The sequence below is a fragment of the Panthera tigris genome, chromosome A2 (assembly GCF_018350195.1).
Source record: "Panthera tigris isolate Pti1 chromosome A2, P.tigris_Pti1_mat1.1, whole genome shotgun sequence".
NCBI classification, from domain to species: Eukaryota; Metazoa; Chordata; class Mammalia; order Carnivora; family Felidae; genus Panthera; species Panthera tigris.
Genome location: NC_056661.1, coordinates 70204159 through 70223752, shown reverse-complemented (window position 1 = coordinate 70223752; position 19594 = coordinate 70204159). Strand labels below are relative to the sequence as shown.

Sequence of the window (19594 nt, the reverse complement as noted above, 5' to 3'; positions counted from 1 at the left end):
ATGCCTCCTTCCTGTCACCACTGTGACATCCTATTCCATCTTGCCTTCTAAGAAACCCCGATCATGAAATTGGTAACTGTCTCCTGCATCAATTATCTCCTTTACTGGACCTTTCCCAAGCCATCACATGATATTTCTGCTCAAAACTGACTTTTTTCCAAACAACATTCTTTCCATAGCCCTCAGTCCTAGATGGTCAGCTTCCTGCTGCCTCCTCTTTTTCCATGATTCTAGCCTCACTGGTTGTCTTTCTGACCCTTGAATACAGCAAGCTTGTCTGTCCTCAGTGCCTGTCATGTAGTGTGGATACGGTGAGAATTAATTCATATTATGAGGAGCATGAGCCAATCCTATAACTGTTTCTCTGTGGGACTGCTCCAGCTCTCTGGTTGCAAAATACATAGACTTTAGTGTCCGTAGAATACAGGGTAGCTAAATGCATGTTTGGATAGTATACAGAAAGTTTGAAAGTGTTGCGGGTGCCTGGGTGACTCAGTCAGTTAAGTGTCCGACTTCAGCTCAGGTCATGATGTCACAGTTTGTGGGTTCGAGCCCCACATTGGGCTCTGTGCTGACAGCTGGGAGTCTGGAGCCTGCTTCAGATTCTGTGTCTGCTTCTCCCTCTGCCCGTCCCCTGCTCGTGCTCTGTCTCTCTCTCTCAAAAATAAATAAACACTAAAAAAATTTTAAAAAGAAAGATTGAAAGCACCAAAAATAATGAGTTAGTATCTATAAGATAGGGTTTAATTCCTTCATTTAATATGTTTTCCTTAAAGGAATTCACTAGCACAAGAATAGTACCTGTAAAAATGGATAGATGGATGGATGGATGGATGGGTGAGTGGATGGATGGGAATAATTCAAAATGATGGCCAAATGTATGGGTTTGATTTTAACAAGTATTTGTTTGTTTTAAATGTTTATTTATTTTTGGGAGAGAGAGAGAGTGAGTAAGGTAGAGGAATAGAGAGGGAGACACATAATCCAAAGCAGGCTCCAGGCTCCAAGCTGTCAGCACAGAGCCCAATGCGGGCCTCGAACCCACGAAGTATAAGATCATGACCTGAGCCGAAGTTGAACACTTAACCAACTGAGCCACCCAGGCACCCCTGATTTTAACAAATATTTGTAAGGAAAGAACTAGATCAGAAGTATATGGATAACTTCTAGTGCACAAGTGAGTCTTGTTATTCAGAAAATCACAGTTTAGGCAATTAGAAGGAGGGCCATGGCTTTCCACAAAACCCCTAGAAATGCAGAGATGTGAGGTAGGTGTGAGGTTCTTGGATGTTGAGCGATACTTAATGAAAGAGCAAGAAGTCTCCTGCCATATGTGAAAGAAGGAAAAGTACCACTCATCTCATGATCCAGCAAACTGTAGGCAGCACGAGCCCTGTCCCCCCCTCCCAACCAGATGCATCTGGAGGGAAGGCAGCTGCTGTTCAAGGGCCCTGAGGTGGCAGAATGCCTGGGGGCCAACAGCAAGCCCACCCTAGGACTTAGGAGAGCTCTTCCTAGTTTCTCTTGCAAAATGAGTACCCTTCTGGCACTTCATGGGACAAAAGACATTGCACTAGAGAGAGACAGACACACATTTCTGCCTGCACATAAATATATTTTTTACATGGGAACACATCCTAGAAATTTTAAAGCAAGTGAGGGGACAATGGTTTGTGTGGAAGCAAAATCATTTTATAGGCATCCTTTCAGGAACACGTTTCATTTAGTGAGGTGGAGATATTGCCGCGATGTCACCCAGCGCTGGACTGGAAGAACCATGCACATCCCTCCCTGGGTGATCCCTCACATGGCTGGACCATTCAGTCAGAGGAAGTGGGTGGCGGCAAAGAGCTCTGTGCAGAATGTAGCCCTTTTGTTTCACTCAGCGGACTTCTGACCCACAACAAACAGCAGCTGATGTACTCCCCCACAATTTAATTTACCCAAAGGTTTTCAGTAAATTAATTTAATAGCTGTTTTTAAGAAGCAGAACTAAGGCTGTTTTCCCTCCATCCTCATCGGTTTAGAGGCACAGACCTAACTCTTGGTGCTTTTATCCCCTTAGCTGCAGGGCCTGGTGGCAGAGGACAAAACCCAGGGATTCAAGGAATTTCATAGTCTGTCAGAACGAGATTCTAAATTCAAAGAAAATACAAAGACAGAGGTTCCCAGACTGCCCTTATTTACCACCTAATGGAGCGAGGCCTCCTTCTCTCTGTTCTCTGTCCATGTTGTCAGGACCCTCCTCGTTATGCTTCACCTGGGTCCTTGCAAGTGCCTTGGTCTTGTGCCTTCTGTTTTCATGGTTCTCAGCCTGCAGTGTAGCCTGGACTCACCTGAGGAGCTTTCAGGACAGATACCTGCCCTCCCCCCCCAACCCCTCCCCAACCCCCCCCCCCCCAACCCGAGGGTCCACTTCCTCAGGTCTGGAAATCTCTTGCACTACACCCTCTAAGCTATGGCCAAGCGAGCCTTCAGGACACAATCTAAGTATCGCATCCTCATCCAGAGTGACACCAACTTTCTGCAATGAGTATATCTTCCTTTTTAAGGCAAATTTGATCATTTAAATACAAACTTACTTGCCAAAAAATAAAACCAAACATTCAGTGGCTCTCCCTTGCCTATAGGGAAAGGTCAAGTGCCTAAACATATACAACAATAAAAAAGAAATAAAAAAATAAAACATAAATAAATTTAAATGTTCCAAACATGGCAACACTGGCCTCCATTTCCTGACCCCTGCAGAGCCTCAGGGCCGCTAATCATTCTAGCTCAGAGATGTGGCAGTGCTTGTGGCTCCCAGAACACCAGGCTGGTTTGCATGGCCCTGCCTTTGCTGCTGCAGCTCTGTCTGCTGCCTCCTTCCTCCCCTTCCTCTTCTGGCTCATTCCACCTCATCCAGAGATACCCAGTTCAGGAGTGTCCAGCCTCCAGAGCAAACCTAGGCCATACCTCCAATTGCGGAGTATTGAAGCAATCGGTTGCCTGTCTGTCAAAGATTAGTTCCATAACGGAAGATGACAAGCCCCCCATGGCACTCCAAGGTGGCAGGAGAGATGACTGAGGGCAGGCCACCAGGAAAAACCCAGGTCTGGAAGGACAGCGGATTTGAGGAATTTCATAGTCTGTCAAGATGAGATTCTGACTGACCCCCTGGCCCCGCCTCTCCAACTTCCATTCTCCCCCTTATACACTCTTATGGCCACTTCCCCTGACTTCCGCCCCTGGCTTTCAGAGCGTACTCTGGCATGGCTTGACTTTAGTAAAATTATGATCTATCAGTGTGTAGAACACACAAAATGGTGGCAGATATGGGAGGAACACAGGGTCATGAAAGCATTGCTACTTAAGGGGACGTTATCATTCAAGAATGTACATACCTATACAAGTTTATAGTATACAACAAATTATTCTATATGGTATATGATGCTTTATACACACACATATTTTCACAAAGTTGGAAACAGAATACATTCATTTTTAGGTAGGAGGTTAGTTATAGAGTAAAACCTTGGTGTACAAGCATAATTCATTCTGGAAACAGACTTGTAATCCAAAGCACTTGTATATCAAAGCAAATTTCCCCATAAGAAATGATGGAAACTCAGATGATTCATTCCACAACCCAAAAATATTTATATAAAAATTATTTTAATACTGTAATATAATACAAAATAATAAAGAAAATACAGAATATAAATAAAAATATACAAATTAACCTGCAATTACCTTTGAAAACCTTCATGACTGCTGTAAGGGACACAAGAGAGAGGAGGGTTATCATGTAGAACGACTTTCACTATCACTAATGGAATCACTGCTATCTGTTGGCTCAATGGAATCTTTTTCTTTTCATGCAACTTTAACAAGGAACCTATCCAAATGACACTTGCTTTTGCCTCATTTTGGGGATTTTGTGGAAGTGTGACATTGCATTGACAATCACCCACAATCCTGCAGAGAGAGAGAGAGAGAGAAGAGCCATTGGCTCAGTTGTGATCATGTGACATTCAGAATCACATACTACCCATTTTGCAAGACATTGCTCACTTATCAAGTTAAAATTTAGTAGAAATGTTTGCTTGTCTTGTGGAACACTCACAGACCATTACTCGCAACCTAAGGTTTTACTGTATTTCCAAATAATATAGTTAATATATTTTTCTTTACCCTCCAAACACCTTTCCAGGTGTTTTTCTGTTTGTTTGTTTGTTTGTTTTGAGAGAGACAGAGGACGAGTTGGGAGGGGAAGAGAGAGAAGGAGGGAAAAAAATCCCAAGCACGCTCAGCACTGTCACAGGGCTTCATCTCCCAAACTGTGAGATCCTGACCTGAGCTGAAATCAAGAGTCAGAGCTTAACTGACTGAGCCACCCAGGGGCCCCCAGGTGTTCTAAATTTAAAGCAATAGATCCAGTTTTCAATTTTTGTGTCCCTACAAAGTGTCTTAAGAGTCTGGAATCACAGGGAGAATGTGTGTGTGTGCGTGTGTGTGTGCGTGCGTGTGTGTGTGTGTGTGTACGCACAAGCCCTGCCTTGCTCCAGAGAAGATTTCGGGCTATTTACAGAATACATGAGCATGTACTTTTAGCCAATGAAGAGTGGGGCTCCCAGGTCAGGTGCTCCTAACAATGGTGGGCACACATTTTACAGGGGCTGTGGTGGGGGCTGAAGTCTATGTGCTCAAGTGGTCCTTGCTAACAGAGGAACAAGTCCAGTTATACAGTTCATGGTTTACCGGGGGATGAAAACTGGCCACAGTTGCTCAGGAGAAGTACACCTGTTGGTTCTAGGATATGGCAGAAATTTCTCACAAGTCAAAAAAATGTGTTGAAAATGAGCTCTGGCTCCTAAAGGAAATAGAGTGAAGAAGGCTATATTAGTCTCCTATTGTTTAACAAACTACTACAAAGCTAGCAGCTTAAAAAAGCACACATTAGCTCCCAGTTCTATAAGTCAGAAGTCCAGCACATGATGGCTGCATTTTCTGCTCTGTGGATTGCAGGTAAAATCCTGAAATCAAGGTGTCAGCCGGGTTGAGTTCTCATCTGGGAGTTCTAGGGGAAAGTCTGCTTTCAAGCTCAGTCTTGTGGGAAGAATTCAGTTCCTTGTGGTTATAGTTCCCATTTCCTTCATGGCTCTTGAAGGTAGCCATAGTGCATTGAATCCTTCTCACTCTGAATCTCTGACTCTCTCTCTCTCTCTCTCTCTCTCTGGCCTCTAGACCCAAATTTAAAGGGCTTGTGTGGTTAGATTAGACTTACCATATAATCTCCCTCTCTCAAAGTCAACTATGACATATGACATAACCTAATCATGGGACTAGCTCACAGTCCCTGGGATTATGCAGCACTGGTATACCATGGCTAGGAAACCTTGGGACTCCTCTTAGAATTCTGCCTGGTACACGGCTTAAAAGACCTCCCAGTATTTGGCGGTTGAAGATGAAGGAGGAAAGAGAGGAGCCAAGCCAGCCCAGAATTCCCAACTACCCAAGTTATGTAGACGTTCACCCCCAGGGATGCACATGGACCCTGAAGAAGCAGTGCTGCCCTGGATCAAACACCGTTCCTTCCCCATGAGCTGCCAAGTACTTGCCCTAAGTCCAGCCTTATCCCAAAGTCATCAGGGAGATGCTGAAAACTCCCTACATGTTTCCCCTGTCTTCTGAGGGAACTCTTCCAGAAGTTCTGCCCACCCATAACTCCTGCCTGATGTTACTCTGTGACCCCTAATCTCAACCTGTGACCCTTCATCTAGGCCCCTGGTGCCTCAGATCAGTTCCAAGATGAGGGAGATGTGTTCATCGTCTTTCTGGGCCAACTGAAGGGTGTAGAAGCTAACATATGCTTACTGCACAATTGCTTCTATCTTCTATTTCATAAAGGCCAGGTGTTATTTACAAAATGATTAAAATAGCAGCTTGACATGGATTTGTTGGAAGACTGAGGATAGAAAAATATAGACAAGATTCCAAGTATATTAAATTAATCCAGATGAACATGGCATAGCAGACAATGCATTTGTTGTCCTGGGGTGTGAATTTATAAGAGAGTCTGGCTGAGCAGAAAAATGACCCAGACATACAAAGCCATGGAGGCAGCTTCCAGAATACTTTCTGGTCATGTCTCTTTTTCACAGTCAGCCAAACAGGGCCCTCAATTGATCTTTTTATGCTTCACGTTTCTCATTGTAAAGAATCAAATATTAGATAATCTGCTAACATAATTCTTAACAGTAAAAGGACAGAGGCTCGAAAACAAGTAACAGTATAACAACATTGGCCTAACTGAGGGCACTTACTGTGTACCAATCTTTGTGCTAAATGCTTTGTATGCACCACCTCATTCAGTTCTCAGAACTCAGAGAGGTAGGTTCTGTTCTGTCCTCCATTTGATAGAAAGGGAAACTGAGAGTTGGAGGAGTTGATTGCCTTGCCCTGGGCCACATGGTGAGGAGGAGCTGGTAGAGAAAGGGGTGTGCAGACTCTGGCTTGAGCTGTCAACACCCAGTAATACACCTACCTGTCACAACCTCCAGAAATTTTTGGTTAAATACCAGAGCAAGAAACAAACTGTGGTTGTGATGTCATCAAGGTGGGGGTATAGGAGACCCCTGCCCCCAGGAAGATCAACAATTAGCTATCCATGAGAAGAAACAGTTCTGGGAAAGTTGTTACTTAAGTTTCCGCTTAAGAAACTTCAGCAACACAGTGAACAAAAATCCTAATAATTACTCCAGAAATGAGGGAAGAGAGTTTCGTTTTGGTTGCATCATCCCATTCCCCAGGCTGGCACTGCTCAGCACCAAGATGGAACGCCCAAGTGACCCCAGTCTTTTAGGGCACCACACAAAGGCCCCACTTGGATTTCACTGCACCCAGACCAGCAAAACTGTGCTGTATAGAGATAGCTAGGAACCAGAAAGAAAAGTAGTGTCTACCAATAACAGCCATGCAGCAAGAGCAATTGTGGTTCGCAGTGAAATGCTCTATAGACAAACCCAGCAGCTTTCACCACTGTGGAGGGAACTAATGACCAGCTCAGCTGTGGCAGAACCCCTCCTGATTCTACCAGCTTTTGCCCCCAGGTATTTGTGTTTGCATATACAAACTACCAGAGTCCCTCCTAGCTCCCTTTCTGCCCTCTCCCACCAGAGCCTGAGAACCACACCAGCAGCCAGCCTAGGCCTCTGCAGCTGTACAAGTGCAAGATGCCATTCTCGAACCCCCATGGCTGACCTTCATCACTGTGTATGCCAAAAGGTCATTATATAATTACAAAGGGGACCATTTATCAAGAGCATATAAGCAACTATATATTTATATATTAAATGGCACATTCCTGAACAATCAATGGGCCAGAGAAGAAATAAAAGGGAAATTAAAAAATACTTTGAGACACATGAAATGGAAATACAACATACCAAAACCTACAGGATGCTGCAAAAGCAGCTTTAAGAGGGAATTTTATAGTGACAAATGCCTACATTAAGAAAAAATAAAGGGGTGCTTGGGTGGCTCAGTTGGTTAAGTGTCTGACTGTTTGAATTTGGCTCAGGTCATGATCTCATGGAGTGAGTCCAAACCTCACACTGGACTCCACACTGAGGGTGGAGCCTGCTTAAGATTCTCTCTCTTTCCCTCTCTGCCTCTACTACTCTCCCACTTGCTTGCTCTCGCTCTCAAAAAAAATTTTTTTAAGAAAAAAGAAAGATCTCAAATAAACAACCTAAATTTATACTGTAAAGGAACTAGAAAAAAAGAACTAAGCTTAAAGTTAGCAGAAAGAAAAAAATAACAAAAATCCAAGCCGAAATAAATGAAATAAAGACCAGAGAAATAATAGAAAAGACTAAAAAAACTAAGAACTATTTTTTAAAAGATAAAAATGGAAAGAACTTTACTTAGACTAAGAAAAAAAAAGAAAGAAGATTGAAATAAATAAAATCAAAAACGAAAGAGGAGACCTTCTGATACCACAAAAATGCAAAGGATAATAGTGATTACTGTGACTATTTATACCCCAACAAATTTGATAACCTAGAAGAAATGGATAAATTCCTGAAAACATACAACCTACCAAAACTGAATCATGAAGAAGTATAAATATAAACAGATCAATAACAAGATCGAAAACTTTCTCCAAAAAAGCTCAGGACTACATGGTTTTGTTGGTTTTTCCAGTCAAACATTTAACACCAGTGCTTTTCAAACTTAAAAAAAAATGAAGAGGAAAGAACACCCCAAACTCATTTTAAAAGACCAGTATTACCCTGATACCAAAACCAGATAAGGACACTATAAGAAAGAAAACTATAGACAAATATCCTTGATGAATATAGACGCAAAAATTCTCAACAAAATATTAGCAAACAGAATTTGACAGTGTAATAAAAAGATCATACAATATGATTAAGTGGGATTTATCCTTGGGATGCAAGAATGGTTCAACATATGCAAATCAATCAGTAAGTAAACTAAACATTAATAGAATGAAAGATAAAAGTCATATCATGTCAATAGATGTAGAAAAAGCGTTTGATAAAATACAACATCCTTTCATGATAAAAAAAAAACACAAGTTGAGTATAGAAGGTATGTACCTCCATACAATAAAGGCTACGTATAACAAACCCAGAGCTACCATTATACTCAACAGTGAAAAGTTGAAAGCTTTTCCTCTAATACCAAGAATAAGACAAGGGTTCCCATTCTGACCTCTCCTATTCAACATAGTATTAAAAGTCCTAGCCAGAAACAGGCAAGAAAAAGAAATAAATCCATCTTATTTGGAAAAGAAGTAAAATTGTCCTTGTTTGCAATGATATGATCTTATATATAAAAATCCTAAAGACCACAACAAAAAACTTAACAGTTTCTTAGTTCCAACGAACTAATCAATGAATTCAGTAAGTTGCAGGATATGAAATCAACATACAGTTGCTTCTGTATACTAGCAGAAAATATCAAAGAAATAAAGAAAAAAATCCCACTTACAATAGCATTAAAAACAATTAAATACTTAGAAATACATTTAACCAAGGAAGTGAAAGATCTGTACGCCGAAAAATACTAAATGTTGATGAAGGGAATTAAAGAAGACACACACAAAAATAGATATTCCATATTTATCGAGAAGAATTAATACTGTTAAATATCCATGCTACCCAAAGCAATCTACACATTCAGTGGAATCTTCATCAAAATTTCAATGGCACTTTACACAGAAATAGAAAAAAAACAATCCTAACAGTTGTATGGAGCCACAAAATAACCTATATAATCAAAGAAATACTGAGAAAAAACAAAGCTAGAGATATCACACTCCCTGATTTTAAACTATATTACAAAGTTATAGTAATCAAGGCAGTATGCTACAGGCATACATTTAGAAACATAGACCAAATGAAAAGAAACACGAGCCCAGATATAAATCCTTGTATATACAGTCAACGGATATTCGACAAGGAAGTCAAGAATACTTAATGTGGAAAGGATAGTGTTTTCAATAAATGGTATTGGGAAAACTGGATAGCCACATAAATCAACTCAAATGGATTAAAGACTTAAGTGAAAGATCTAAAACAATACAACTCCTCAAAGAAAACAGAGAAAAAGCTCCTTGACATTGGTCTTGGCGCTGATATGTTGGATGTGGCACCAAAACCACAAGCAACAAAGTAAAATAAGTGGGACTACATCAAACTAAAAAACTTTTGTGCCCAGCAATACAAACAATCAACAAGATGAAAAGGCAACGTACAGAGTGGGGGAAAGTGTTTGAAAATCATGTATCTGATAAGGTATCAATATCCAAAATATACAAAGAAATAATGGAACTCAATAGCCCAAATGCAAACAATCCAATTTAAAAATGGGCAGAGGACTTGAATAAACATTTTCCAAAGACAGGCAAATAGCAAATAAGGACATGAAAAGGTGCTTGACATCACCAATCATTAGGTAAATGCAAATCAAAACCACAATGAACTATTATCTCACACCGATTAAAATGGCCATCACCAAAAAGAGAAAAGATTAAAAAATGGCCATCACCAAAAAGAGAAAAGATAAATGCTGGTGAGGATGTGGAGAAACAGGAACCCTTGTGCACTATTGGTGGGAATATAAATTGATGCAGACACTATGGAAAACAGTATGTAGGTTCCTCAAAAACTTAAAAGTAGAATTTCCATATAATCCACTTGTGGTATATATACATATACATATATATATGTATATATATATGTATATATATATATATATGCGCACACACACATATATATAGTGTATATATATAACATAAATATTATAAATATGTTTTATATATTATATGTATATTATATATTTACTTCTGGTATATATCCAAAAATTTGGAAGCAGGATCTTGAAGAGATATCTGCACTGCCATGTTCATTGCAGCATTATTCACAGTAGTCAAGCTATGGAAACAACCTAAGTTGTCCATGAGTGCATGAATAGATAAAGCAAATGTGACATAGATACACACACACACTCACACACTATTGGATATTATTAAGCCATGAGAAAGAAGGAAAGAAGGAAATCCTGCTGTTTGCAACTACATGGAAGGACCTTGACAGCATTGTGCTAAGTGAGATAAGTCAGAGAAAGACAGACACTATATGGTGTCACTTATATATGGAATCTAAAAGAGCAGAATTCAAAGAAACAGAGAGTAGTAGAGTAGTGGTTCCCATGGGTGGGAGGTGGGGGATGATGGGGAGATTTTGCTCAAAGGGCACAAACTTTTAATTATAAGATGAGTAAGTTCTGGGGATCTAATGTATAGCATGGTGATTATAGTTAATAATTCTGTATTATGAACTTGAACGTTGGTAGATTGTATATGTTCCCACCACAAAAATGAAATGGTAGTTATATGACATGGTGGAGGTGTTACCTAACACTATGACGATAATAATTTTGCAGTATATAAATGTATCAAATCGACACGTTGTACAATGTTGTATGTCAATTATATCCCAAAACTGGAGAAAAAAATAACTTGACAGGATTTCAACAGCAAAAAGAACATACTGTGGTGTATATATACAATGGATTATTAGATATAAAGAGGATTAACATGCTACCTCATGGGGGAACCCTTGACAGGGACACAGGGTACACTGATATTTGGTCAAACGATATTCTGGGTTTTTCAGTGAAGGTACTGTTAGATGAGCTTAACATTTATATTGATAGGCTGAGTAAAGCAGATTGCCCTCCCTGATGTTGGTGGGCCTCATCCTATGAACTGAAGATCTGAATGGGGCAATAATCCTAGCCATCTGTTGAATAAAAGGGGGTTCCTCCCGCCTGACTGCCTTCTAGCTGGGACATGAGTTTTTCCCGGCCTATAGACTCAGACTGGAATATCAACTGTCCTTGGGTCTTAAGACTGCTGTCTTTCAGGCTCCAACTTACACCCTCAACTCTCTTGAGTCTCCAACTTGCTGACTGCAGATGTTAGGACTTGCAAGCCTCCATAAGTGTGTGAACCAATTCCTTATCACATATGTGCATACACACACCCTATTAGTTCTGCTTTTCTGAAGAACGCTGATTCATACAAACCTCAAAAACATTACGAAGTGAAAGAATTCAGTCGCCAAAGGCCATAGATTGTATGATTCCACTTATATGAAATATGTAAAATACATAAATCCGTAGAGACAGAAGGTAAATTGGAGGCTTTCTGGGGCTGGGGAGGAGAGGTGAATGGGAAGAAACTGCTTACTGGTCATAGGGTATAAAGTTTTACTTTAAGTCGTTAAAATGTTTAGGAACTAGGTAGAAGGGGTGGTCGCACAACATTGCAAATGTACTAAATGCCACTGAATTGTTCCATTTAAAATGGTCAATTTTATGTTATGTGAATTTTGCCTCATAAATTATTTTAAATGAAACAGAAAAAGTAGGGGATGCATACATATGTATGCACACACACATGCATACATATGTACACACATATATACACGTACGTACAAATGTGCATGCATACATACATATATACATACACATGTACATACGTACGTACACACCAGAGGAAGGATTCAAAAGCTTCCAAGGAACCAAGCTGGTATCACATTCATAGAATCTACAACGCTATGGATTTTAAGATCCATCATTGATTTTCATACCACCATTCTGGAAAAAGCTTTCCCGTTACAGTTATAAGGCACATTGATGATTAGCCACACCCTGATTTCACAGCATTAACATGGAAAGCAATGGGCATCTTTTTTTTTTTTTAATGTTTATTTATTTTTGAGATAGGGAGAGTGAGTGCCCATACGTGCACATGGAGGAGGGGCAGAGAGAGAGGGGGATAGAGGATCTGAAGTAGGCTCTGTGCTGGTAGCAGAGAGCCTGATGTGGGACTCAAACCACAAACCGCGAGATCATGACCTGAGGCAAAGTCAGATGCTTAACCAACTGAGCCACCCAGGGGCCCCTGGAAACCAATGGGCATCTTAGGATTGATGAAAGTGGCTCCAGAGAAGAGGCCTGGGAAGGTGCCCAGCTTCAGTTGCTTACTGTTGGACATTCCAAAAGACTCTAAAACCCACAACTTAAACAAATTGCTTGATTTTGAAAAATACGTTGGAAACTAATTTTTTAAAAATTCACTTGTTGCATGGGCCAAAGAAAACCTGTCATTGGGCCGTACAGCCTGCAGCCTCATTTGTGCCCAGTGAGTGCAAAAGGCTGCCTTTTGTAGGTTTCAACGAAGCAACAATGATCAGCTCAGAGAGCAGAGTGAAGGATGATCCTTCACAGACTAAGGGAGCAGCTGGCTAGGTGACAGTCATCCAGACAAGGAAGTGAGATCTGCAGAGAATTGAATTGTTTGTTCCTAATGGGTACAGGCTTGAGCACTGGGCATGGGGCCTCCGTGGGTTAAGGCATCACAGAACCTGCTTCTGGTGCTTGAACTAGGATCAAGACAGTTTGAGATAAGAGTTACAAAGCTAACACATCTTTCTATTACCATTTGAAAGAAGTAGACACTTGAGACCGATGCTTCTCCAAGCATCGTCTTGCTGGCCGGCAGCATCTCTCTCATCTGACGAAACTTGGTAGAAATGCAGACTCTCGGGCCCTTCCCAAACCTACAAAAGCAGACCTTCTGGGATGGAGCCTGGAAATCTCTAGTTTATCAAGCCCTGCAGGAGATTTTGATGCGTGCTGAAGTCAGAGGACGTCAGCCCTAGGGCAAACAGAATGGTTCAGCTATTCCTTAGAATTTGGTAGTTCGTCATAAGCTTACTTTCAGAGCAGTCTGCACTACACAAGAAACTATGTTAAAAAGAATAGCTAGAAAAACTAAAAATCATCAGGAAACATCCAGGATTTGATTACTTCCAGCTAACATTCTCAATGACACAGTGCTTCTTACACAGTCTCCTCACTTTCTTCTCAGTGAACCAAATGCTTAGCCTCTCACACACAGCAGCCCCTTGCCCCACACAGATTTGCCCCTGGTGCTAATATCTGCAACCCCATGTTGCCTAAAGCAGTCAGAGCATCCCTACGTAATTAACATGTTTTGCCCAATTCACACAATGGAAAGTAGGAGGAATTCTTCATTTTTCCAGCGCCTCTCTTTTGCCCACAGCGATTAGCGGAAGAGCCCTGCAATTGGGAAGCTTGCGTCTTGCCTTCAAGGGAAGAGTAGAAGCACTGAGGGCTCTGGAAGTGGACTTGGTGACAGCAGCATCAGAAAGCAGAGAGGAACAGGCAGAATAGGACCAAAATATGAATAGAATATGAGCACACGACAGCTGAGCAGCCAGGCTGGGTCTGAAGAAACAACCTCATGGGTGGACAGACTCTACGTCAGGTTCTGTCATTCATTCTATTTAAGTTGGAGGGACCAGAGTTGGATTCATCCCAGGTGAATTTGGGGAAGTCAACAAATTGGTCTTAGCTCAACTTTCACATTTGTGAACTGGTGGGGAGTGAATGATGCTTAATTCGCAAACTGTTAAGAGTGTGTCTAGAAGAACTGGCTCTGTACTTGGCACATAATCCGATCCCATCCCTGTTACTCGTCTCTTGCCCCTTCGATGGGCCTTGTGAGTCTTCCATTGCATGTGTCCCTGAGATGGGGAGATTGCCTGGGATGCGGTTGACTGTTAGTTTTATGTTTTATTCTTTTAATGCCCCTAAAGATGACTTTGCCCTTGAGGTGTATAGGCCTTGGTGCTGGAGAACTTGGAATGAGTTGCCTAACTACCCAATATTCATATTATGAGGATTCAGTGAGGCAAATGTACCCAAAAGTGCTCTATACACATTTGTAGTGTGTGTGTTTGCTGTTTTCTGTTTGCGCGTTTGAACATTTCAGAGATTTGGAGGTAGAAATGGAATTTGAGACCTGGATTTGTTTGATATTTGTGGGGGTTTTTTTAAGGCGGCTTGGAGGCATATCAGATTATTCACTAGACTTTATCTTGGAGGCAAAAGATATTGAAGTGTACGGGAAACACTGATCTCTGATCTAAAATGGAAGCTGTGACCTGTATCTTGGCTGCTGATATGCCATGGCTTGGATATTCTATTATTTGTAATGCACTGTTGGTTGGTGCCTGATTTTTAGATTTACATTATCAGTCATGGAGCCCTGCACTTTTCATTCATAGGAAAATCAGAGTTATCTGGGTCAGGTGAATGAATAAAGGTCGAATGAAGGCATGGATTTCGATTTCTGGCATCATTGTAGATTTAATTATTCTGTAACTAAACACAAACCTTATCAGCATTTTTAGGGGGCAGAGTCATTCTACAATTATTTAAGAATAATTGTGGGCATATAAATGGAGTTAATGCATCAGAATTGAGCATGATGTGGCCACACCCCTGTTGGAAATGCCGGGGATGCTACATGGAGTTTTTCCAGCTCTTACCTGAGGAAGAAAAGCCAGGTCTGGGACATTCAGAGGAGCAACTCGGAGTCACCTTTCACCTGCGAGGAAGTTCTTTGAAAACTCCTGTGTTACGTCCAAAATGCACGCATGTTTTGCATTCGACCTTAAATCTCTTCATGTTAGTTTCTAAATTCGTTTTTACCCCAATCTTTGAGTACAGTGGATGCTCCAAGACAGGCACTCTTGCCCCTGGGCACACCTGCCTACCTCTGGGAATGAGCACGCACCTGAGAAGCCTCCCTTGCCTCGGAGACTGGAAGGTGGAGGATATAGGTCGGCATGCTTACATGATCGTGTGTGTGAGACACAGGTATGTTTCCAGCAAACAGCCTCATCTTCGTGAGCTGGTACCAGGAAAGGAAAAGGTGGAATTTGAAGAACGTGTAGAGTTAAGGCGGAGGGCAGCAAGTCGTGGGAGCTACAGTCTTCCTCCTGCTGAGGCAGAAGTTCCCTTGCCAGGGTAAAAAGGCCTGATCTTCACTCCATTTTTTGGCGAACTGCATTTTGGGAGTGTGCAACAGTGGTGTGGATTCATACTTAGAGCCTTTCAAACATCAGACATGAAGAGAAAACCGAGAAGGGGAGTAGGAGAGATACATCAGAATTAACCCTAGAGCCCTTAATTCAACTCCGAGGGCCTTCTCAGTACCTACGGGGTCTCCTGCACACCACCAGCAGATGTGGCTTTGAATCTGCGAAACCATCTGCTAGAGAGGCTTTACCGTGGAAACGTTTGCGTGCAAAACAGTGAAGTTGCCAGGGCTGCATCTGAGAGGGGGCGTCAGGACCCAGCACTCAGTGGTTAGACTAGCAGCGAGGAAGAGCAAAGGGGACTCGTGGAACGTGCAGATCTGAGAAGGTGAGCAATTCCTTCATGCGCCTCTTTCACCCCAGGTTGTTCCAGAGTGAGCGATTTGGCCGCGTCATCACACCTCTTTCATACTCAATAAATGGTAGTCTGTAAGGGCAACAGATTTGTTAACCTCGGACACGCCCCCGGAACTCATCTGGAGCAAGAAGTCAGGATGTAGAACCTTCCTGAGACAGGCAAACATCTTTACTTCCTGGAAGATGTTTATCACGGCTACTGTTGTCTCCGCGTTCATGTCATCAATCTGGCGATGACTGTAAATGATGTTAGCAAAAGGCCACTAGTTAAGTAGACTTCTGTGGAGTTTTAAATGTGTGTCTCCCCTTTGAGCTTAGTAGCTTCTGAAAAATAGACATTTTTTTTTTTGTCTCAGACCTAATTTTTGATGCCATAAAGATGAAGAACTTGCTTGTAAATATCCTGAATAGCCAGCAGGGGAATATTTAAATATGAAGAACCAAAATGTGTATGCTTTAAACAGAAGGAAAAAATACACTATCTTTTGCTATCATAGTGCATGTTTAAGTTCATGTTAGCCTCCTATGAAATGTGTACTTTTACCCTACACTTTTTAAAATGGGAATGCACACGCTTTAGACTTAATAATTCTACAAGGCTCTACCGAAAGGAGTTTTTGTTGTGTCTTCAAGGAACTTATAGTCTGAAGAGACAAGCTAGATGTTGACATCTTCATTTTTTAAAAAAAAATTTAATGTTTATTTATTTTCAAGAGAGAGAGACAGAATGTGAGTGGGGAAGGGGCAGAGAGACACAGAATCTGAAGCAGGCTCCAGGCTCTGAGCTGTCAGCACAGAGACCGACGTGGGGCCGAAACTCAAGAACTGTGAGATCGTGACCTGAACTGAAGTCGGACGCTTAACTGACTGAGCCACCCAGGAGCCCCAGATGTTGACATTTTTAAACTAGAATTAAGAGGTTGATTGTCATTGTCCTACTTAAGCAGGTACAGCAACTTAAGCGTTGTGGCCAGCTGGCCGAGAGCTGCTGTGGCCTTCATCTGGGCATAGGTTTGACAAAGAAGAAAACTTTACAACATTAAGGAATTTTGATTTATGCCTATATATATTGGCCACTTTGAGAGTTAGGAGTGTGGTCCAGCCTGAGGATGCAGGTTCTGAGCTGTTTTTTTGACTTCGATTACTCTGTGTTAACCATGCAAAGTGAAGAACAAACCCAGAGTAGGAAGGATAAGTGTCTCCAAATTGAAGGGAGTTCATTCCTTGGGACCAGCTCACATTCCCAATGCATGAATCCCAGCTGTGCCTTCCTCTGATTCTCTACTATCAAATGAGACTCTTAGAGACACAGACCTGTCTCTTATCTCACTTCATGCCAAGATCCATTCCATCTGCCACTCACATTGGTTCTCTCTGCTGAGCAGCCCAGCATCCCTGAGAGGCACCTTGCACTTGGGTCTAAAAGCAAGCATACTGAGGAGATTTGTACACAAGCTGTAGCCAAGCACATAGGCACACCAGGGGCAGCAGCTTCAAAGTGGGGAGGAATTCTAATAATCCCTTTGTACTCTCCTGGGCCAAAGCTGTGAGTGAGCCCAGCTTTGAGATGCCCAATCATTATGCTCAAGTCTCATAAAGGCAAGCTGATGGTAACATCCAATCACACTCTTACAGCATACTGAGAGGCAGTAGAAAGAGTGAGAGAACAGCCCACACGACCTACAACAAAGAGACTTTGAGCTAGAGGTCATCGAGTTTTCCATTTTTTCCTTCTTTGGTACAGATTATCTTCTAAAAAGTGGATACTCTATGGATTTGCTTGATACTCAGATTTTAAAAATTATTTCCTGCAAGTGCAGTGTATTCAGCAGTAACTCTGCCTTTGAATAAATATTCAGAATTATTTCTGAGTAAAACTTTCCTAGGAGAAAATGGAAGCAAGGACTCTAGCTGTTCTGATTAATATGTTAGCAGATATATATTGAGCAAGGATGGGATAGAAAACATTTTAACAACCTGGTTTGCAAATACCTACTAGACTACAGATAAGCCATTTAACAATTATGTTCTGAAATTTCCCAGGATAGCAATTAAAGAGGAGAGATCTCAGAGTAGTTTCTTAATGCTATGCTCAGGCTCCTCCCTAATAAACAGAATTTCCTGGAAATCCCTAGATAATAATACAGATCAGAAGAAATGAAGGTACGGCAGTTTAACACTATACTTTGCTAAGTGGAAACATTGTAATTACAACAGTAAACATCTATTGACCTATCATTCTATTGCCTTAGGGTTGGCTTTAATAAATACATTTTGCAAATTTAAATGTGAAAAGACGTTGTTTACATAAATAGTTACAAAGAGCCTCTAATATTACAGTAATTGTGTTTGTTGATTTCCATTACCCTGAAAAAGACTCCTCATCCCCACTAGCAGATCCTCTATTACTGGGAAAGACATTAGATTGTGAGAAGCTTTTTTTAATCAACAGTAGCCTAATAAAATCACAACGCTGCTGTCTTTGTAGACTGTAGCTGGAGAAATAACTGTGATTAAGTGTGTTTGTATTACAATATGAGTAGCTGTTTCAATGCTTGTTTTGCTTGTCTCCCATTTTCCTTCTTACAGATTTTTAAAAGCATTGGCTCTGATGAGACTGTCCAAGGGCAAGGAAGTCGGAGGCTGATCAGCTTTTCTCTCTCAGGTATGTTTTGCTCACCTGAAAGCCTTGCGGAGAAAATAAGAAGGTCAACCAGCAGTCAGCACACCTACTTCAATTTGACTCTTACCTACAAGTTACTTCACCTCTATGCGCCTCAGTTTTTCCATCTGTAAAAGAAAAATTAAAAATGTCTGCTCCATTTTCCTTGACCTCATGAGGATATTGGAGGAGTCAATAAGTAATAGATGCTAAGCACTTTGTGATGATGAGAAGAGAAGCCACAATTCCACTTTACCTCCATCATCAATAGCATTAATTGAAAGTTTATAAAGTGGAGGTAGGAGAAAACCTGGGGAAAAAGCAGCCAGCAGACCCTTTGTCTAAATAAAATCTCACATGAAGCTCAATTGATAAAATCGATAAAAGCCAAACTGCTCAAGCAAGTACATTTGTGGAAAAGTCAGTGAAATCCAAATAAAGTATGTAATTTAGTTAATAGTGGTTTTTTTGAGTAATCTAATTTTTCAGTGTTCACAAGTTACCGTAGTTCTATAATATGCTAACAATGGGACAAACTGGGTAAAAGGTATGTGGGAAATCTTTGTACTACCTCTGCAATTCTTCTGTAAATCTAGAATAATTTCAAAATTAAAAGTATAAAGAAAAACTGAGTTACCCTGCCTAAAATGATATACGAATCTCAGAGCCCTACACACTGAATTCCACCCTAACTGGGCTTTGAGGAGACACAATGGCATGAAGCTCTAGGACTCTATTGAGCACAGTTTGGAAAGTACTGCCTTAGCTTGTTGTCAAACCAACAAGTGTTACAGACCATGAATGTCAGAGATCTAAGACCACAGAAATGATGAGTGTTCCTGGGAGATAGACAGTCAACTGCCATTTTTATGTCTATGTGAACCCCAGTAAAGAAAATGCATTTCTAAAGATTCATTGATAAACAATTATAGCAAGGTTGCGGGATGCAAGTCAATTGCTTTCCTACATACCAGCAATAACAAGTGGAATTTAAAATTAAATACACAATACCTTTTTATATTTGCACCTCCCCAAATGAAATATTTAGGTATAAACCTAACAAAATATGTACAAGGTCTATGTAAGG

The 19594-nt window shown here is 41.1% G+C and overlaps 1 protein-coding gene across 1 annotated transcript in view; it reads left to right on the top strand.

The window, feature by feature from the left end:
• Positions 1–19594, top strand: part of HECW1 (HECT, C2 and WW domain containing E3 ubiquitin protein ligase 1) — a 400133-nt gene that overhangs the window by 231278 nt on the left and 149261 nt on the right. Inside the window, exon 9 of the mRNA XM_042963608.1 lies at positions 18435–18510. Within this exon, the coding sequence (XP_042819542.1) occupies positions 18435–18510 (76 nt within the window). The remainder of the gene's footprint in view (positions 1–18434; positions 18511–19594) is intronic.